We start from the raw sequence: 19,999 nt of genomic DNA, 5'->3' as shown, positions 1-19,999 counted from the left end.
TTATCTATCTTTTCAGAAGCCCAAGGCTTAGGGTCAGGGGTTCCAGACAGGCAGGTCCAGTGTGGAGAGATGGAGCCTCTGTAGGAGCAGCGGGCCCTGAGTGAGCACCGACTCTGCCCCTTCCCGTCTGCGTCCATGGGCCAGTGCTCACCGCCCCGAGCCTCATGCCTTTCCCCAGGAGGTTGCTGCCTGCGGGCCTGCAGCCCCCGGGAAAGCCCTGCGAAGGGAAAGCCACACGTGGGAAGCAGGAGACGTGTGCATCGTCACCCCAGCCCGGAGCCCCCAGCCCTGCACTGCCGGTCTCCCAGCCACTGCCTGGTCAGCAGGCCCGGGCAGTCCCGCCTCCTGGAAACAGAAAGCCGAGGCCGAGTTGGTGAGAAAGGCCCCCGTCAGGGTACCAGAGCCATAGCCATGTGTAAAAGGCAGGCGCCGGGCAGTCCCGCAGAGTCAGAAGAAGAGCTCTGCAGTCCCTCAGCCCTGCCTGGCCACTCAGACCCAAGCAGTGCCCAGGCCCTCCTGCCCTGCTGAAGTTTGCCTGTCCCTGAGGCCTCCAGGCCAGTCAAAAACTCATCCGTGCTCACAAGGAGAGAGGATCTCCCCACCCTGTGTCTTTATCTGTTCTTTTCATTGCTGTGATATCTTTTTTATACCCATGTGTCTATCTACAAACATAAACAATAATAGCAGACCCTTAAACAGAACTCCCATATGCCAGATGTAGTGCTAAGTGCTTTAGACATATTTATTCATTCATTCATATTTTGTTTATTTAAAATGGGATCATGTCTCTCTTTATTCACCCATTTTATTTTATTTAAATATATATTTTATTGAATTCAGAGAGGAAAGGAGAGGAAGAGAGAGCTAAAAACATCAATGATGATAGAGAATCTTGATTGGCTGCCTCCTGCCCGCCCCCACTCTAGGGATTGAGCCCACAACCAGGATATATACCCTTGGCCTGAATCGAACTTGGGTTCCTTCAGCCCGCAGGCCAATGCTCTATCCACTGAGCCAAAACAGTTAGGGTGACATATTCATTCATTTAATCCTCACAACAATCCGATATAGTAATTCATTTTATAGATGAGGAAACTAAGGCATATGGAGTTAAGTAATTTGCCTCAGAAAATCTAATACCAGAATCTGGTTGTCTTAACCTTAACCATCAAACTAGGAGACCATTACAGATATATATATATATATATATATATATATATATATATATACACACACACATGTATATATATATGCACACACATACAATACACATATATACACACATGTATCTGCACACACACATAAATATTTACATGCAGTCATGTGCTGCATAACATTTCAGTCAACAAGGGTTTGCATATATAATAGTGGTATACCACATGCGTGTATTATTAAATTTTATTTATAATTTTTAAAAATATATATTTTATTGATTTTTTACAGAGAGGAAGGGAGAGGGATAGAGAGTCACAAATATCGATGAGAGAGAAACATCGATCAGCTGCCTCCTCCACACCCACTACTGGGGATGTGCCCGCAACCAAGGTACATGCCCTTGACCGGAATCGAACCTGGGACCTTTCAGTCCCCAGGCCGACGCTCTATCCACTGAGCCAAACCGGTTTCAGCTAAATTTTATTTATAATTTTTAATATAAGTACGTGATTATATACATGTCTTAACATGTTTTTAAATTTTCCTTTTTTATATATTTTTTAAAAATTTTAATCCTCACCCAAGGATAGGTTTTTTATTTTAGAAAGAGAAGAAGGAAGAGAGAGAGAGAGAAAAAAACATCCAAGTGAGAGAGAAACATCCATCATTTGCCTCCTGTACATGCCCTGACTGGGGCACAAACCTGAAACCTAGGGCTGTGCCCTGACCAGAAATCAAACCCACAACCCTTTGGCGCACAGGACAACATTCCGACCAGCTGAGCCACACCGGCCAGGGCCCTTTTATGTTTTTATAGTTTTTCTTTCCCCAACCATAAAATTTATGTTATCACCCTATTGCGTGATCGTATATATTTTTTATTTACAATTATACATGGACTTTTATATACAGATTCTCATGATCACATGTACATATATAAGGTTCCTTTTGTCGTTATTTTAAAATAGTGGATTATGTTAAATGAATATTTAATGCCCCTTTTCTTACTTGGTTATGCCTGGAAGCCCCCTGCAAGACCTAATTCACTGCTTTTAACATCCCACATTAGTTTACCCACCACGACCTTCCACCTGGCCCTCCCGCTTATTGCCATCTTCCAGTCCCATCCCCAATGCCCACGTTGCTTTAATCCGTTAGCAAGTCTGATGGTAGACATTCCAGGCCCGGTGAGAGGAAAGGCCAGTGAGAAGGCAGCAAATGGCAGCTCTTGCCCCTCCTCTGGCTGGTGGCCAGCAGCCCTCAGCCCCCAGAGGCAGGAATGCTGACTGCACTATTGTGAAATCATTTGTATATTGTGAAGTGCTTTGCATATGATGGAGTGATTTGCATATGGGGGGGGGCCATCTTAGAGATCCCAGATCTTCCTCCCCTTGCAAAGAAACCAACCCAGGGTTTCCACTTCAGAACTCAGGGAGGGTCACAAGAGGGCACCCTGATCTACTTCTCTGATCTGCCTGGTGGGGTGAGGCAGCCAGGGGTCTTTCAGAGAAAAGCTGATCCCACCTGGAAGGAGCTGAGAGTCTAGACATTGGAGTGTGAGGTGGTACAGGTCATCAAGTGTGCCCTCAGAGCCCCCAGGAGAGGAGATGGACTCAGGGCAGATGAAGGGAGCTATCATGGGATGCAGATGAGGGTCCGAGGCTTGGAGAACCCCACCTCATCACCATCTCTGCCCAAGTAAGTACCCACATGCCCCCTCCTGTACATTCCTGGCTGATTCCCAGAGAAGGTTGCAAAGTGGAAACACCAAGACAGACTCCCACACTCTAGAAATGAGAGGTGCCGTCGCATGCTCTGGGCTCAGGGACACCCAGAGGTTTGAATCCTGGCTCTGCCAGCTGTTCCATTGTTTCACCCTGGGCTAATGGTACCCGCCTCCGGGTGTCCGTGGGATAGAATGAAGATTCCATAAGAATGCGAGTGGATGGCACATAGCAGGTGTTCAGTACATTGCAGTCATAATAATAATGCTATTGTTTGCTGCCCTCGTCTAACAAGTCAGGCCAATGTCCGCTAGGTGAGGAGGAGCACAGAGCCCTTGCTTTCCTCAGGTTTGGAGCTCAGAGCAGCAGTGTCAAGCCACCGTGCACTGGACCCCAAAGGGTTACAATCTCTGGAGACAAAGGCCTGAGGTTCCCAGTGAAAAACCAAAGCACAAAAATAATTCGATGAGTAAGAATAAAATTCCCTCTTCTGAGGTTCCCGGGGCTAGGCCCCTCCCTGCGGCAGACACTTCCCCTTTCCCCGTGTTCATGGAGGAGCCAGGCCAGTGACTCAGAACCGAGCGCTGCAGCCACCCTCCCACCCGGGAGCCGGGCCGCCGGCCGCCGGCCGCAGGCTGCGAGTCCGGCATGCGAGCACGCCCCCGTGCGGCCGCGGGGGGGACTGCAGCCCGAGAAGCAGCCGCGCGGGACCGACCCGCCAGGCCGGCCGCTCGCGATCCCCGCGAAGCCACAGCCCCGGCCCTGCCCAGCCCGCTGAACGCCGTACCCGAGCTTCTCCCACTTCCGCCCGGCCCTCCCCGCCGCCCCTAGTCCGGCCCGAGCGGAAGTGCGCTGGCCGCCCGGATCCCCCATGGCCGCGGAGCGGAAGTGCTCCCGGACAGCCACCACCACCCCCCCCCCCCCCCCCGCACACGGCGGCGCGCGGCGCCTCGGGTTCCGGACGGTTCCCGAGTGACGTGGCCGCGCGCCGGGGGCGGCTCCGGGCCGGGGGCCGGGCTGCGGGGCCGGGCGGGGCCGGCCCGGGGCGGGGCGCCGCGCCGCCGCTGGATGGCCGGGCCCGCCCGGAGCGCTGCCGCCGCCGCCGCAGCCCGGTGAGTGACCGCCCGGCCCCCGGGCCCGCGCCGGGGCGGGATGGACCCGGCGATCCCCCGGCCCCGGCCCGGGCCCGGACCTGGCCCCTCGCCCGGAGCCTGGAGTCCAACTTCCCGGGCTCCTCTGCACGTCGCTCCGCATCTCCGCCTTGCTCTCCCCTCCTGTCCCATCCGCTATCTCTGATCTCTTCCTCTCCACTCTCTTGCTTTCTTTTCTCCTTCTCCTCTCAGACTCCGCACCCCCTTCCCCTTTGCCAGACCCCATCTCTGCGCGATCCCCTCGTCCCTGCGTGACCCGCCTCGGCCTCCAAGCCCGACCTGGCCCGGGCCTGCCTCTGGTCCCCAGTGGCGCCCTGCGGTGTCATCGGGGTCTCCGGCCCGGGCCGGGCGTGGGCATCGTTTCCAGAGCAGCTGCTTCCCCTCCCTCCCACCTCAGGCAGCAGAGGAGGAAACTGAGGCAGGAACTCTGCAGCCAAGGTCACAGCCAGCACGAGACAGGGCAGACCGCATGGGCACCTCATGCCTGAGTTTCCAGGCTGAGCCTCTCTCCTGGTTGACTCACATTGGAGTCCTGTGACCCCGGCTGGGTGCATCCCTGCTGCCCGGTGCTGTGCTTCCTCCCTGCCAGGCACGTTTACCTGCATTATCGAGCTCATCTATGTGCACGACCATGAGAGGGAGGCAACACTTATCTTCGTCCTATAGACAAGGGTACTGAGGCTCAGAGAGGGGGCTCCAAGCAGCTATAAGCTGCCGCTGAGCCCAGCACCAAGTTAGCCGCGGTGCTCTGAGCATCTGTGAGGCAGCTCCCGCTGCGGGATCCCTCCTCCTCAGCCCCACCTCCTGCCTGTGTCTGTGCCCCGGGGACACTGGGCTCATTTCCTAGGAAGAAGCTCTAAGGGTCCTGTCCTCGCTCCCTCGCTCCGTTGCTGGGTTTCACAACCGGCACCTCCGAAGGTCGCCCCCTCGAGCTAGACAGTGCCAGCCTCAGTCCCTGGGGTGCCCTCGCCAGGGCACATCCCGGTAGCCAAACCTCCCCTGGCAGCCAAAGGCACCCGGCTGGGCCGGGCCTGCCCTGCCGGTGGCTGAGGGGAGCCAGCCTGCGCCTCACCCTGTCATTAGGAAAAGTTTAGCCTCGGGCAGACCTGCTGACAGAGTCAGAAGCCGGAAGCCGGCTCAGGAGGAAAAAATGTGGTCCTTGGAGCGTGGAGGAGCGGAGCCCTTTGCTCTGTGCGCCCACTCTCTGGAGCCACGGAGGCCCTGGGTCAGGCCAGCGGGAGGGTGAGATGCCGTACTGCACACGCAGGTGTTCAGCCACGGTGGCAGCTCATGCGAGTGGCCTCTGTGTTTGCCAGCTCCTGGCATGCCTGGATGTCCCTGCTCTGGCTGCGGCATGGCGGGCCCGAGGCTCCTGCTCTTCGCCGCTGTGGCCCTGCAGCTCCTGGGAGGGGCTGGGGGCTCCCAGCAGGCCCTCCGGAGCCGGGGGGCTGCAGCAGCCTGTCGCCTCGACAACAAGGAGAGTGAGTCGTGGGGAGCCCTGCTGAGCGGGGAGCGGCTGGACACCTGGATCTGCTCCCTCCTGGGCTCCCTGCTGGTGGGACTCAGCGGGGTCTTCCCGCTGCTGGTCATCCCCCTGGAGATGGGAGCCACCCTGCGCTCAGAAGGTGGGTGACCCTCCGCTGGCACTCTCTCTTCCCCGGAGAGCTGGGCCTCCCGTCCTGGGTCCCAGTGTCTGAGGTGGAGGGCGAGGACAGAATACAGTGTGTCACCGTGGCCCTGTGAGACCGGGGCTCCCCAGGCTCATCTGTTCATTCCGTTATGCGTCCTTTTATTCCGAAAGAGCAACCACTAGCGAACAATCACCAAGCAGCAGGAGAGATAGCGATGGGAAATATGGATGTCAGCCCGCCTGGGTTCAAATCTCGGCTCTGCCGCTTACCAGCTGGGTACCACTGGGCCAGCTTTACTTCGCCTCCCTCTGCCTCAGGCTCCCAGCCTGAAAAAGGCTGACGGTGGTGTCTACCTCACAGGCGCTATTGTGACAGCTGAAGGAGGGCATGTCCGTAAGGCAGCCTGGTGCAGGGGGAAGGCTGCGTGAGGGGCCCGTGCTGGGTGGGCCTTGGCCAGCGAAGCCCTGCCTCTCCCTTCAGCCTCTGCTCATCATGCAGAAGAGCTCTCCGACCCGGAGCCCCTGGGCCGGCCTTCCCCCGGAGCAGGAGGGAGGTTGGTCGCAGGCCCGCCTCTGGGGAGGGGTCTGGGCGGTGGGGGCCTGGCACGGATGGAGGCTCCCCTTGGCTCCCCTCCCGTGGGGTGTGCGTGGACTGTCTGTCCACAGCGGCACGTTGTAATGGAAAGTCCACGAGATCGGGGGGGGGGTGCCTTGTGCCCCCACCCCAGAGAGGGACACAGGAAGTCTGGGCGAGGGCGCCGGGCGCTGGGCTCCCCTGTTCATTCGGTCCCTGGGCCGGAGCTGCTGCCGCGGCTGTGGGTGGAGCCCTGCTCTCAGGCCTGTTCCTCAGCTCAGTCCCTGCGAGGTCAGGGGAGGGCAAGGTGACCAGACGTCCCGCTTTTGGCGGGACAGTCCTGATGTTTAACCATTTGTCCCGCGTCCCACTGCGTTGTTTTTTTTTTAAAAAAAGTCGGGACTTTTTTAAAACAAACATGGGACAACTTGTTAAACATCGGGACGTCTGGTCACCCTTCAGGGTAGGGGGGACTTGGATTGCTAGCTCCATTTTACAAATGGGGACGCACGGGCACAGAGAGGCGGTTCTTGGACCACCCTGAGGCCCCACAGCCTAGAAGCAGCAGCTTCCCCCGCCCCCCATCCTTGCTACCCCACCCCCAAAGCGCCTCCGCCCTCCGGGCCTCGGTGTCTTCCAAACTGAGAGTTTGGACACGGCCCCCCTCGGGCACCTCCAGCTCTGGATGCTGCACATCAGCAGAAATCCCCACACCTCTGTCACTTCTCTGCGAGTAGCAGGGGCTGAGAGAAGAAAACCCCGTGTAAGGAGTCCTCGCTTAGTGTATTCTGTTACCGGATCCCCAGAGGACCCCTGTCCGATAGGGACACTTGTCCCCCGTTTACAGGAGGGGAAACTGAGTCCCGGGAGCAGTCTGCCAAGGGCACCAGCCGGTGGGTTGGACAGCTGAGGCCTTAACCAGGAGGCAGTAGCTCTGCAGCCCGTCGTCAGGCTAGGGGCGTTCCTGCTGAGCTGTTCCTTTTAGAGGCTGACATTCTGGTTGGGACGACAGTCATCGGGGTGGGCAGAGGCCGGGTGGGCAGAGGCCGGGTGGGCAGGGTCCCGGGGGGTCAGCCCCCAGGCCCCGCCTCTCTCTCTGCCTTGCAGCGGGGGCCCGGCGCCTGAAGCAGCTGCTCAGCTTCGCGCTGGGCGGCCTCCTGGGCAACGTGTTCCTCCACCTGCTGCCCGAGGCCTGGGCCTACACGTGCAGCTCCAGCCTCGGTGAGTGAGGCCACAGCCTGCAGGCCACAAGCAGGCAGGGGTGGGAGGGGCCGGTGCCCATGCCCAGGCCTGGCAGGGGGGTTCTGGGTATCAGGCTGGGAACTTGCCCTGGCCTCTGTGGGAGCTCCCGGGGCGCCGCTGTCCCACCAGCCTCTGTCCCTGCCCTGGACGAGGTCCCCCATTCCACATGGCCCCTCTTCTCTGGCCTTGGCTGGGCCTGGTCTGTCAGTGCTGCCCCCTGCAGGTGGTGAGAGGCAGAGCCTGCAGCAGCAGCAACAGCTGGGGCTGTGGGTCATCGCGGGCTTCCTGACCTTCCTGGCTTTGGAAAAGACGTTCCTGGACAGCAAGGAGCAGGAGGGGACCAGCCAGGTGAGCCCCAAACTCCAGGTCCTGGGTTCCTCAGTCTGTTCTGCGGTGGTCCCAGGGCCTGGAGGCCCAGGTTCGGAGTTAAACCCTGGGCCAAAGAGGGTCTCTTGGCCTTTTCTTGGGGCCTCTGGGGGCTGGGCCAGCTTGTTTGGGGATCTGGGGAGCGACGGCCGTGCAGGAGGCGGACAGTCTATTGAGTTTGAGGGCACCTGGCGGACCAAGCAGCAGAGAAGTCTAGACAGAGAAAAGGGGTGTTCCCTGTCTCTGTTTCTCCATCTCTGCTCCTCTTCTGTGTCCACCCTGGCCAAGCGGGGGCCGGGGGGAGGGCATCTAATGTCACCTCTCCCTCCTTCTCCTGGCCCTAGGCCCCCCGCAAAGACCCCGCCGCTGCCGCCGCCGTGCTCAGTGGAGGCCGCTGTGTGGCCCAGCCGGCTGCAGAGCCGGGCCTGAGCGCCGTGGTCCAGAGCATCAAAGTGAGTGGCCCCTTAGGGCCCCCTCCTCCTGCAGCCGCCCCCCGCCCCCCGCGTGGCCAGCCCGGCTAGGCCCTGCCCGCCCTGTTCAGCTGGCCCTCCTCCCCTCCCCCAGGTCCGTGGCTATCTCAACCTGCTGGCCAACACCATAGACAACTTCACTCACGGGCTGGCTGTGGCCGCCAGCTTCCTGGTGAGCAAGAAGGTGAGTGGGGCTTGGGGCCGGCAGGGCGCAGGCAATGCCAGTGGGAAGGACGGTGCTTGTGTTGACCAGTTGGCTCTGCCTCCAAAATAGGTCTCCAGCCCATCACTTCTTGCTCCCTGCATCAGCAGCACCCTCCTCCGAGCCCCAGTCCTCCCTGTCTGCTCTCCTGGACGTGGTCTTTTGTCCCGAGACACTGGTCTGTTCTCCTGGCTGCAGACACTCCTTTTTGGGATCCATGCCTCTGCCTGCCCGCTTCCAGATGCTCCCCACCTTCCCCCGCCTCTGTCTGCCGACTGTGAACACCGCTTTCCCTCCTTCAGGGCCTCCGCCTCACACTGCCCCATCTGCCTGGACGCTCTCCCCCACCCTCCACGCTGGCTCCTCAGCCGTTAGGCCTCCGCTAAAGGTGCTTCCTCAGACAGGCCTCTGCTGCCCCTTGTCCGCCTAGGCCCATGACTCCTGCCCATGGCACCCTCCTCACCCCCAGCAGCTGTCCGGGAGTGGCTGCTACTCAGTCCTGGCCTCCCTCCTCCAGACTGTGAGCTTCCTGAGGGCAGCTCTTTGTCTGTCTGAGTGGCTGCTGTGTTCCTGGTCACTGAACAGTGGCCGGGCAGTGCTCAGAGCAGAGCAGACACGGGTAGGCTGAGTGGACAGAGGGTTCCCCCGCCCTCGGCACAGACCCCCACAGACTCCCCTTCCTGCAGATCGGGCTCCTGACCACCATGGCCATCCTCCTGCATGAGATCCCCCATGAGGTGAGTTCCAGAGGGCCAGGAGCCCAGCGAGGGGGTGTGGGCCGGGGGCGCGGGGAGGGGGTGCGGGCCGGGGCGCGGCCAGGGGGTGCGGGCCGGGGGCATAGCGAGAGGGTGCGGGCCGGGGGCACGGCGAGGGGGTGCGGGCCAGGGCTGCGGCGAGGGGGTGCGGGCTGGCGGTGCAGCGAGGGGGTGCGGGCTGGAGCCAGCAGCAGGGCGATGCAAGGGCTCGTGTGCGTGACAATCCTGAGGTGCTCAGGGGGTCTGGTCCTACCAGGGCCCAGAGTGATCCTCAGGCCCTCCCCTCAGGTGGGCGACTTCGCCATCCTGCTGCGGGCCGGCTTTGACCGATGGAGCGCAGCCAAGCTCCAGCTGTCCACGGCGCTGGGGGGCCTGCTGGGCGCCTGCTTCGCCATCTGCACACAGTCCCCCAAGGGCGTAGGTACGGGCGGCTGTGGGGTGGGGGCAGGTGGCCCTCAGCAGAGGGGTCCCAGCCAAGGGCACACCCAATATTGAGACGGGGCCCTCGGACCCCGCTGCGGGACGGGGGAGGGCCCCGGGGGCTCCCAGCCAGTCGGGCCTTCTCCCCCGCAGAGGAGACTGTGGCCTGGATCCTGCCCTTCACCTCGGGCGGCTTCCTCTACATCGCCCTGGTGAACGTGCTGCCCGACATCCTGGAGGAAGATGACCCGTGGTGAGTGCCTCTCGGGACTGCCCCTCCCGGGCCCTGAGAGGAGGGGGGGGGGGGCTCTCCTGGCCTCCTCCCGCCCCTCCCCCGCGCCAGCCCCTGAGCCCCCGCCCCTCTCCCCACAGGCAGTCCCTGCAGCAGGTGCTCCTGCTCTGCGCGGGGATCCTGGTGATGGTGCTGTTCTCGCTCCTGGTGGAGTAGCCGTCCTGACGCCCGCCCACCCACCCACCCGCCACCGCAATAAGACACTCGATTTACTCTGTGACCGTGTGTGAGGGCAGAGAGGGCGAGTGTCTGAGCCAGTGAGCTTCCAACCAACCAGAGGATGATGTGCGCACTCGTGTGTGTGTGTGTGTGTGTGTGTGTGTGTGTGGACAGAGGTGTGTGAGACCGACACTGTGATCCCTCATGCCCAGGGCCCACTGCCCGCGCCTGCCCCAGCCACACTGTGGTCCCCTCTCCTCGCCACCCTGCCATCCTGCACCTCCCAGAGAGAGCAGCGAGGAAGCCAGCGCTGGTCCCAAGCAGAGGCCTCCCCATGACCCCCAGGGGAGTGAAGGGAAGCCCCAGCAGCCCCTGGTGCAGGGAACCCCAAAGCTGTCCCCCTGGGCCTCACAGGTCCCTGGCCGAGAGAGTGAACCCTTCTGCTCCTGCACCAAGGCTGAGGCTGGGGTGAACCCCGCTGCATCCATGGTCGTGGCCCTTCCTTCGCCATCTCTACAGCCAAAGAAAGGAGAGGCAGGTGCTCTTGCAGCCCCCAGCCCCACTCAGCACTGACAGTCCCACCCTCCCAGCCTGAAGCCGCGCGATGCTTCCTCAGACCGGGGCCAGCTCCCGCCCCCCAGTGAACGCTCCGTGGCAGCACCAGCAGCTCTTGCCACCTCCGGCTGCCAAACAGCAGCCGGCAGCGCAGCCAGCAGCCCTGGGCCAGGGAGCCCGCCCGGGCCAGCTCAGGGTAGCTCGCGCCAGCACAGGGGCCAGGCAGACGTCCTGGGGGCAGGAAGAGAGAGTGGTTCGCGGCTGCCCTCCCTGCTCGGGCCCCTGTTAGGTGGGGGTGGCGAGGGCTCCATGTAGTCAGCACTCGGGAATGTGCCCTGGGAGAATGCTGAAGTCATAATCCCCAGCTATTTCCCTTGGCTGGCGCCCAGGTACGCAGCTGGCCCGCTCCGCAGCCAGGCCCAGCCCAGCCCAGCTGCTGACCTCGGACATTCTCAGAAGCGGCCATAAGAGGGTCGGAATGGTTTCACGGCAGTTTCGCTGATTCCGTTTGTATCTGTAAATACTTGTTCTATATATAAGATGCAAATAAATATTATACACACACTGGCCGCCTCTGTCCTGGGCACCATCCAGCCGAACAGGGCTTTCCCGGCTGGCCGCCCCACGGCCCCGCGCCGGCTGGCCGCCTGCCCGTCTCGCCCCCGCCTCCCACCCTCTGCTCTGTGCCGTCTCTGAACTGTTCCCCTGGCAGTGCTTCTCAGAACGGGATAGCATTTCACAGTTTCCTGGCTCGTCCTGTTAGTTTTTTGTCCCCATAAAACAAGCCTGCCACTGTGTTGTAGCCCACACCCCCCCAAGGGTGGTGGCCTCGTACAGACCTGGGAACCTGCGGCTCTTTCCCAGCCTGCCCCTGAGTAATCTAACCCAGGAAGGGAGCTCCATCCATTAAGGCATCTCAGGTTTAGCCTCAATGAAATAGTTATTTTTCACTAAAAACATCTGAATGTGCTGTGTAAGGACAGGATCAGGCACCGGGGGGCGCTGCTTCCCCACAGTGCTCTCTATCCAAGCCAAGCAGCACAGCCTCAGTAGTTAGCAGAGGACAGCAGGTCCGCACAGCATCGCTGAGTGTGAAGCCCGAAGTGCTGTGCCCAGCCTGGCTCTGAATCACTCCTTTCAGCAAAAAGGGACTCACTGCTCCTGACGGACACCCCGGGACCCGGTGGACCGGCGCCTGATCTGTCAGGGAAGGAGCCCAGGCGCTGGGGCTCCTGTGTTGAGCCTCGAGTGCGTGCAGGTTTACCAGGGTGTTGCGGCCGGTGAATGCTCCAGCTGTCAGAAGAGGGGACGGAATGCAGGAATGGGAACAGCTGAGCCGGGCAGGGGACAGAACCAGTCCTTCAGAGGCCACACGGGGGCTCAGCCAGGTGTGGGAAGGCAATGATTAGGTGCATCTCAGGGCACGGTAGCAGGAAGGCGGGCCTAGAGGTGGTGGGACCACAGGGGGTCAGAGCTGGTTAGGAGCCTAACCTCCAGAAAGGCCCAGGCCGTCTGTAGCCCAATTAGGCTTGTTCCTCAGGGGAGGGGACCAGGGACCAGGAGGGTGTAGGGCTTTTGTCAGAGGGCAAGTGAGAGCTGCTGAGTTCTCGGGAGCTTTCAAAGCATAAGGGACCAAGATCCTGCTAAGGTTTGTTCTCACCAGAGGAAATGGACCGAAAGAGCTAATGGGGCCCGACCAGGTGTGGCTCAGAGGTTGTGTGTTGACCAATGAACCAGATCACGGTTCAATTGTCAGTCAAGGCACCTGCCCCGGAGTTGTAGGATGGATCCGGGAGGCGAGAGAGGGGAGAGGGGGAGGGCAATGCAGGAGAGGCCAATCAGTGATTCTCTCTAATCATTGATGTTTCTATCTTCCCTCTCCCTTCCTCTCTGAAATAAATTAAGATAAAAAATAATAAATAAAAACAGCTAATGGGGACATGTGGAAAAACAAGAAGCTTGGAGGCCAGGAAACAAAGGTGTTTCAAGGGGGAAAGACACAGAGCACCAAAATGTGAACAAAAGGGAAGGCTGGCTCTATTTAGGGCCTTCATTCACCTTAGGGCTTCAGCACAACCTTGGAAGCTCAGAGTCGGGCGGGGAATGGGGAGAGAGGGGTCTGGAGGGCCCGTGGGACCGGCCTGAGGGCCTCGCCATGACAACTGGATTGAGGCCACAGCTGTCTTTGAGTTCCAGGCAGGAGCAGGTGGGGAAGGGGTTTCGTGTGAGCACACCCCTCCCTCTATTAAGAAGCGAGACGACAGGTGTCAGTGACCTGAAACCACCTTTTATTATGGATTCTAGCCAGCAGGAGAGCAGGGGATGGTGTGGTGGACGCTCTAGGCGTAGTACTGCAGGTTGGCTTTCTTCTTGGCCTGCACCTCCAGGATGCCCTCCATGTAGTCCTCGTGGGTGAGCTCCGTGGCACCCCTGCGGAGTGCGATCATGCCCTGCACCCAGGACACACAGCCTCAGGGTGCCTCCCCGCACCCTGGCCTGGCGCCCGGGGCCAAAGCCTGCTCGGCCTCGTCCCCGCAGCAGCCCGCTGGCCACGTAACGCTGCCCCGTGCAGGGAAGGGGGCGGCAGCACCCACTCGCCCGCCTCACCCACCACTCACCGCCTCCACACACACGGCCTTGCACTGGGCCCCGTTGAAGTCATCCGTGCAGCGGGCCAGCTCCTCGTAGTTCACGTCAGGACTGCGGGAGGACAGTGCCACAGGCTCAGTTACTCATGGGGAGCACATGTCTGTCCCCCACGCTGCCCCGTCCAGTCAGCTCACACTGCGCCTCGTTCTCTTCAGCAGGTTAGACAAGGTGATTTCTCTGTCTTGAGCTCCAGCCTTCTAGAAATCTGTGCCTGAGACCCCAGGGACCTCTGAGGAGGAGGCGGGGGAGCAGGAGGGTGTGGAGACAAGGATGGCCATCTGCCTCTCCTGAGTAGCACAGGCCGTGTCCATGTGCTGCTCCCACTTAAAAAGCTCACATGCCGAGCACTGTGCCTGATGTTGCCACAACCCCGTAGATTGACGCCGTTACCCGCCCCCCGACACACAAGTCCCAGATGAGAAAGCTGAGGCTTAGAGAGGTTATGTCACCTGCTGAAGGTCACAGAGATCTGAACCTAGATCCACCTGGCCCCTGGATGGATCCCCCTGGACCATGTGGGGCTGTGCCCATGTGCTGAGGTCAGGGAGGTGGGGAAACTAAGGCCCTATGGCCTGCAGACCTTCCTATCGTGCGGGAGGAGGAGGCAGGTGGAGCCTAAGGAGTAGAGCAGCGACAATGGGGAGTCTCGGCCCCCGCAAGACTACCTCAGGCACGTGGGAGAAGTGGAGGTTAGAAAATAGTATTCAGCCCTAGCTGCTTTGGCTCTGTGGATGGAGTGTCGGCCTACAGACTGAAGGGTCCTAGGTTTGATTCTGGTCAAGGGCACATGCCCAGGTTGCAGGCTCGAGAGGCAGCCAATCAGTGATTCTCTCTCATCATTGATGTTTCTATCGCTCTCTTCCTCTCTCTTCTTCTCTGAAATCAGTAAAAAATACTTTTAAAAAAAAAGAAAATGGTATTCAAAGGTGCTGTATGAACAGGCTGCAGGAGGAAGGGGATGGGCGGAGGCCTGGGCGGCTCGGCACGAAGAGGAGAAACAGACTGCCCTGCCGCCCTCCGGGCTCAGCGCCTGCTCCTGGACAGCGGGCTCACCTGACATTCATCTTTCGGGAGTGGATCTGCATGATTCTGGCCCGGGCCTCCTCGTTGGGCATCGGGAACTCAATCTTCCGGTCCAGGCGGCCAGAGCGGAGCAGGGCAGGGTCCAGGATGTCCACCCTGTTGGTGGCCGCGATTACCTGAACAAGGAAAGCAGCAGCAACTTGAACTGAAAGAAAGGGGTTCAGACCGGCAGCAGTCACGGCCACAACAGGCAGAGACAGCCCAGGGTCCAGGTGAAAGGGCAGGGGACGTTCAAGACAGACCCCAATTCCTACTATGGCTGCCACAGCGAGGTAACGAGAAGGTCCTGGCCTCTAAACCCCATGTTTTTCACCTTCAACAATACTCACCTTGACCTGGGTGTTGGGCTGAAACCCATCCAGCTGGTTCAGAAGCTCCAGCATTGTCCTCTGCACCTCCCGGTCCCCGGCCTTCTCGCTGTCAAAGCTGAGGCCCGAAGGAGGCCCAAGACACTGGTGAGGCCGCTGCTTGGGCAGAGCCCTCCGTCCTCTCCCCCCACCAGAAGCCTCGCCCAGCCCATCCAGGGCAGGGAAATGTCTCACTCAGCTTGGGGGCCCCCGGCCAGGGACTAGCACAGAAAAGGGGTCAGTAGCGGTGGATGGCAGCATTCAGAGACCAGGGAGGCTCTGGGGCCAGGTGTGGAGCTGAGGATAAAACCACCCAGTGCCGCCGAAACTAGTTTGGCTCAGCGGTAGAGCGTCGTTCTGCGGACTGAAAGGTCCCAGGTTCGATTCCAGTCAAGGGCATGTACGTTGGTTGCGGGCACATCCCCAGTAGGGGGTGTGCAAGAGGCAGCTGGTCGATGTTTCTCTCTCATTGACGTTTCTAGCTCTCTATCTCTCTCCCTTCCTCTCTGTAAAAAATCAATAAAATATATTTTTTTAAAAAACACCCAGTGCCTGGGCCAGCGCCTGATGGACATCCACTGCAAGCTGAGCTAAGCTTAGAAGCACAGGGATCCAGCCCAGACCTGGAGCGTAAGGGGAACCTCAGCCGAGAGCTAAAGGCTGAAAACACATCAGTTGGGCAACCAATCACAGAAGAGGGAAGAAGGTAAAGCACACTCCACAGAGGAAACAGCAGACGCACAGTCTCTCCCGCTGCAGAGCCAGAGTGGGAGGCACGCGGGGGGGCTGCGGAGAGTCCCGAGGGCGGGGGAGGCAGGGGCAGAAGCAGCATGAGGCCGGAGGGGAGCAGGGACAGCCACTGAAGGGGCCCTGCAGGTCATGGCAAGCCCAAGCATTTACCCCAAGGAGCAATGGGGAGGCCCAGGAAGGGTTTTAAGTAGAATCCGTATGTGTGAGGGGCTGTGGGTGCATGAGTGACATGACAAGGTTTTGTAGGGAACACGCAGCCCGCTGTGAAAACGGATGGCCAGGGGGAAAGATAAGCAGCAGGGGAGCTAGTTAGAAAAGAATTTAGGAAGAACACAAAGTAAAGCTGCCATCACCCCAGGAAAAGGGGACAGGGTGGGAGAGTAGGAATTTAGTACCATCTCCTTGGTGGTACCCAGCACCCCTTACCGCTTGGTGCCGATGGCATCCAGCTCATCAATGAAGATGATGGATGGAGCTTTCTCCTTGGCGAGGGCAAAGGCATCCCGGACCAGCTTGGCACCATCCCCGATGAACATCTGCACCAGCTGAGGGCCGGCCAGCTTCAGGAAGGTGGCCTGGGGGCGGCGGGAATGGGGGTTGACGCCATCAGGCCAGAAGCACCATGACAGGTGCCTTCAGGCTCCGAGTGCCCGGTCCTGCCCATTCCTCTTCGTCTTCCCAAAGCACTCACCTTGGTCTGCGCAGCACAGGCCCGGGCCAGAAGGGTCTTCCCCGTACCTGGGGGCCCGTACATCAGCACCCCCTTTGGAGGCTGGATCCCCAAGTTCTCAAACTTCTCCTTGTGGTTCATGGGCAGGACAATGGCCTCCACCAGCTGCCAGGAAGAAGTCCTGGGTGAGGAGAGTGAAGCCCTGAGGGCCCCTACAACCCAACCTGTAATGGTTTCATCCCCAATCTGTAACCCACCCATTCCAATTCAGGGACACTGCCCTCTCCTTCCCCCCATCAAGAGAACGCAGAACCTCACTCCCGTCAAGGCTGACTATGGTCTCTCCAGGCTCAGCAGCACATGGTGGAAACACTGGGTCTGAGTTCCAGGCCTGGCTCTGGCCTTGGCCTTCCATGACCCTAAGCAAATGGTTCACTCTCTCAGGATCTCAGTCCCCCAAACTGTCATGTGCATCCTTCTTGCCTCCCTAGGATGCCATGGGGATAAGAGGCACATCAGGGGAAGCGCCCTGGTCAACGAGGCAGAGAAACACAGAAGGCTGGCAGGTCGCTGGTAGCTGCCACACCCCCCTCACCTCCTGAATCTGCTTGTCCAGGCCCCCGATGTCACTGTACTGCTCCGTGGGCCGCTCGTCCACCTCCATGGCCTTCACCCGCGAGTCGTACTCTGTGGGCAGAGTCTCCAGGATCAAATAGGAGTCTTTGTTCACACCCTGGAAACACAACACAAAGCCTTCAGATTTGTCCCAGCTCAAGGCCTAATTAAGTGGCCGGGTGACAGGTATCTGAAGAGTGAAAAGAATGATATGGAGCTGAGACCGGTTTGGCTCAATGGATAGAGCACTGGCCTGCAGACTGAAGGGCCCCAGGTTCAATTCAAGTCAAGGGCACATGCCCGGGTTGTGGGCTCGATCCCCAGTAGGGGGTGTGCAGAAGGCAGCCGATCAGTGATTCTCATCATTGATGGTTCTGTCTCTCTCTCCTCTCACTTCCTCTCTGAAATCAATAAAATATATATATTTTAAAAAAGAAGATTTACAGAGTAGGGAGACAGGATCTGACTCTTCAGGCTGCTCTGCTGAGAGACTCAGGGCCAGCAGAGACCTGGGCCTGGATCAGGGCCCAGCTGCTCAGTGGGAGAAATTCACTGGAAAAGCTCTGCCTGGGCTCAGGGACACCACTCACCACCAAGTCTCCAGGCTTCAGTTTCTCAGCATCCACCAGCCCAATCACAGGCAGGAAGTAGGTCTGTCAGGAAAGTTCCAGACGCAGCCTCAGTGACTGCCCTCAGGAAGGCTCCCTCGCCCTCCTCCGCTCTCCTTCCGCGGGGCCAGCCTCACCTGCCGGGTGGAGGTTTTGATCACCGCACACTTGCCCTTCCTCTGGGAGTCCAGGTCAATGTTGGCGCCGTCCTCCTCTTGGTCATTGGGGTCCACGTCCAAAAGCTGGAAGGGGGAAGAGCGCAGATGAAGAGGCCCTCCTCAAAGCCCCTGGACTCCCCGGAGCCGGGTGCTTCCTGGGCTGTGACAGTCCCAGCGCTGGCAGGGCTGACCATCCCTACCTCACTCCGCACACCAGCCCTGAGCTCAGCACGTGCGGCTGATAAACCATGGGATTGACAAGATCTCTGTTTAGATGATGCTTCTCTGCACAGACAGAGCTCATCTACCCCCAAGGAAAAATAACCGGTAGAAAATGAGACAGGTGAGGCTTCTGAGGCCTTTTCCAGCCCTAGAGATACCCCGAGAAATGCACACTAGGAAGGGGACCCTCCGAAGGGAACCCCAACATGCAACTGGGGCCTCAAAACTTCACCCACTCTTTCCCAATGGCCCATCACAGGCCCCGCGAACCCCTCTCTTCCCCTCCACATACACACACACCTCGATGACGTTGGAGACCAGGTAGGGCAGGGTCTTGTTCACTTTGATCTTCTCACTGTTCTCTTTGATCTTGTCCTTCATGGCCTGGAGCTCGTGGGTAACTCGTAACACTTCGCTCTTCATAATCTGGGATGGAGACAAGGGGAAGCAAATGCTGGGCCTTGGAATGAGTGGAGTCATCACAGGGGGCCCTCCCGCTGCCGCTCGCTTGGCTCTTAGGCCTCTGAGAGCCGAGCCCCTTGGACAGCGGCCTGGTGAAGGAGTGGGAAAAGAGGGAAAAGAGTAGGACTTTGGGTCGAATACAAATTTTAGGTTCCGCCTTTTATTAAGGGCTGGGTGTTCAAAATAAAAACCTTCTGAGCCTCAGTTTCCTCTCTGTAAAATGAAGATTTCCTAAAAGAAGGATTTCTGAGAGGAATACTTAAAAGAGCTTGCTGGGAATGGCAGTCTGATTCCTACTTCCAGGCCTGGTGTCCCAACATCCTGTCCCTCTGCTGGTCCCTCTTAAGGCTTCGTTTTCTTTCCTCTTTTTGTGGCCCAAGGAGGAAACAGCGGTCCCATGCTCCCCCAGGGAGGCAGCTGGGCCCACCCGGGCCGGCCCTGGATGCCCACCTTGATTTCACTGTCCAGCAGCCGTGTGCGCTGGATAATCTCTTCTGTGGACATCTTGAGCACCTCTTCCCCGATTCCATCTTGCTGTTTTAAAAAAAAAAGAAAAATTTAATTAATGGCACGTGCCCGCTTTCTCCAAGCCCACTCAGCCTCAGTTTCCCCGTCCATAAGACTAGAATGAAGGAATCAGGATGCTTGCCCCCATCCCAAGCGGCCCCGACCCTGGGACCGGGCCAGACCTCGACCCCCCCGGGCATCTCCTCCCCTCCCGCCAGTGTGGTCTCCCCGCGGGTCCGGCTCTAGGACCCCCGCGCTGTCCCGAAGCGGACCTCAGCCTCGTCCCACACGGTCGCCATCTTCTCCTGCCGAGTCACTGAACTCTCGAGTTCCGGCAGCAGATTCACTTCCTGGAGAGAAAGATCGAAGCTCGGACTGGGCGGGAGCCGTGGCAGAAAATTAGTACTGTCTGTCTTAACACCAGCCCTTGACTGGTAGCAGACCTCTTTCTTCCAAGTCCCGACTCCGGCCGATTTATCTCAGGCCGCGAATCTGCTTCTCCGGTTCCAAAGACCACGCGCGGGCCACAGGGCCCACCCCCGTGTCTCCTGAGAAGTTCCCGCCCTCGTCCTGTTGATCCTGTGCTACTGGCCGACGCGTGCAGCGGGCGGGGCCTGGATGTATAAACGGAAGGGGCGGGAGAAAGGGCGAGAGCCGCGAAGCCCCTTGGGAAATGTAGTCTTATGTTGGCCCATAACCGAAAGGGCGTTTTGGAAAGGGGTGCTGCAACCTGAGATGGCCCAGTTAGGAATTAGGGGATTTGCACAAGAGCTCTGCCTCCCTAACTACGGTATAAACAACATACGACAGCCGTGTGCAAAGGGGAGGGGGGGTGGGAGGGATAACACCTCAGGCAGCATTTTTATAATTATTATTTATTAAGGTTGGCCACCAAGGGTTACCTGAGAGAATCCTTAACCAATCTTAAAGAATGATCACTGCTGCTACTAACTTCAGGGCAGGGGCCACAGCACTGCCTCTGTGGAAAGAGCTCAGCTGGCAATGAGCCTCTACAATTAAAAATTAAAAAAAAAAAAAAAAAAAAAAAAAAAAAAGCAAACATCACATCTGTAATCGTTTCTTTTCATCTCACTAAGACAGGACTCTTTGGATCAAATGAGACTCATTTGTTGTACCTGTGTCCTCTGATCTGAGTTAGGGTTTCAACATATAAACTTTGGGGAACACAATTCAGTCCATAACATCTTTCTAACAGTATCTCTCTCTCTCTCT

General features: G+C 58.8%; 2 protein-coding genes across 6 annotated transcripts; one reads left to right on the top strand and one right to left on the bottom strand.

Annotated features, from left to right (window-relative positions):
• The first annotated feature begins 3,859 nt into the window (after window positions 1-3,859).
• On the top strand, window positions 3,860-11,259 carry SLC39A13 (solute carrier family 39 member 13). Of its 5 annotated transcripts, XR_014795880.1 has the most exons (11): window positions 3,860-3,991; window positions 5,347-5,655; window positions 7,342-7,455; window positions 7,700-7,824; window positions 8,187-8,294; window positions 8,407-8,496; window positions 8,587-8,692; window positions 9,201-9,251; window positions 9,558-9,690; window positions 9,843-9,942; window positions 10,062-11,259. XR_014795880.1 is itself a non-coding variant. In XM_084893642.1 (10 exons), the coding sequence occupies exons 2-9, from the start codon at window positions 5,355-5,357 to the stop codon at window positions 9,903-9,905; spliced, it is 981 nt and encodes a 326-aa protein (XP_084749768.1). In that variant the 5' UTR covers window positions 3,860-3,991; window positions 5,347-5,354; the 3' UTR covers window positions 9,906-9,942; window positions 10,062-11,259. The 5 variants fall into 5 exon arrangements, 4 of the variants coding, with proteins under 4 accessions (XP_084749768.1, XP_084749766.1, XP_084749767.1 ...); XM_084893642.1 differs by lacking the exon at window positions 8,587-8,692 and having other exon boundaries at window positions 9,558-9,686; XM_084893640.1 differs by lacking the exon at window positions 8,587-8,692.
• Window positions 11,260-12,962: 1,703 nt separating this feature from the next.
• Window positions 12,963-19,338, bottom strand: PSMC3 (proteasome 26S subunit, ATPase 3). Its single transcript, XM_084896028.1, has 13 exons — window positions 19,210-19,338; window positions 19,039-19,116; window positions 18,710-18,793; window positions 18,098-18,223; window positions 17,555-17,659; window positions 17,400-17,462; window positions 16,790-16,927; window positions 16,216-16,359; window positions 15,951-16,099; window positions 14,757-14,853; window positions 14,398-14,543; window positions 13,314-13,395; window positions 12,963-13,145 (listed from the first exon to the last, which is right to left on the bottom strand). The coding sequence occupies exons 2-13, from the start codon at window positions 19,063-19,065 to the stop codon at window positions 13,035-13,037; spliced, it is 1,272 nt and encodes a 423-aa protein (XP_084752154.1). The 5' UTR covers window positions 19,066-19,116; window positions 19,210-19,338; the 3' UTR covers window positions 12,963-13,034.
• Between the last annotated feature and the right edge of the window lie 661 nt (window positions 19,339-19,999).

The sequence above is a fragment of the Pipistrellus hanaki genome (genome assembly GCF_964339955.1).
Source record: "Pipistrellus hanaki genome assembly, chromosome: 9".
NCBI classification, from domain to species: Eukaryota; Metazoa; Chordata; class Mammalia; order Chiroptera; family Vespertilionidae; genus Pipistrellus; species Pipistrellus hanaki.
The sequence above is the reverse complement of the archived record's forward strand: the minus strand, read 5'-3'. Positions and strand labels throughout refer to the sequence as shown.

What these genes read in the sequence shown, in the direction of transcription:
- PSMC3 (XM_084896028.1), bottom strand. Translation starts at nt 19,065, where the DNA reads ATGGCGACCGTGTGGGACGAGGCTGAG. An exon ending in CCGTGTGGGACGAGGCTGAG is followed by an intron (nt 18,794 to 19,038) that starts GTCCGCTTCGGG and finishes TTTTTAAAACAG; the next exon opens with CAAGATGGAATCGGGGAAGA. An exon ending in TGGACAAGCAGATTCAGGAG is followed by an intron (nt 16,360 to 16,789) that starts GTGAGGGGGGTG and finishes TCTTCCTGGCAG; the next exon opens with CTGGTGGAGGCCATTGTCCT.
- SLC39A13 (XM_084893640.1), top strand. Translation starts at nt 5,355, where the DNA reads ATGCCTGGATGTCCCTGCTCTGGCTGCGGCATGGCGGGCCCGAGGCTC. An exon ending in CCGTGGTCCAGAGCATCAAA is followed by an intron (nt 8,295 to 8,406) that starts GTGAGTGGCCCC and finishes CCCCTCCCCCAG; the next exon opens with GTCCGTGGCTATCTCAACCT. An exon ending in TGCATGAGATCCCCCATGAG is followed by an intron (nt 9,252 to 9,557) that starts GTGAGTTCCAGA and finishes CCCTCCCCTCAG; the next exon opens with GTGGGCGACTTCGCCATCCT.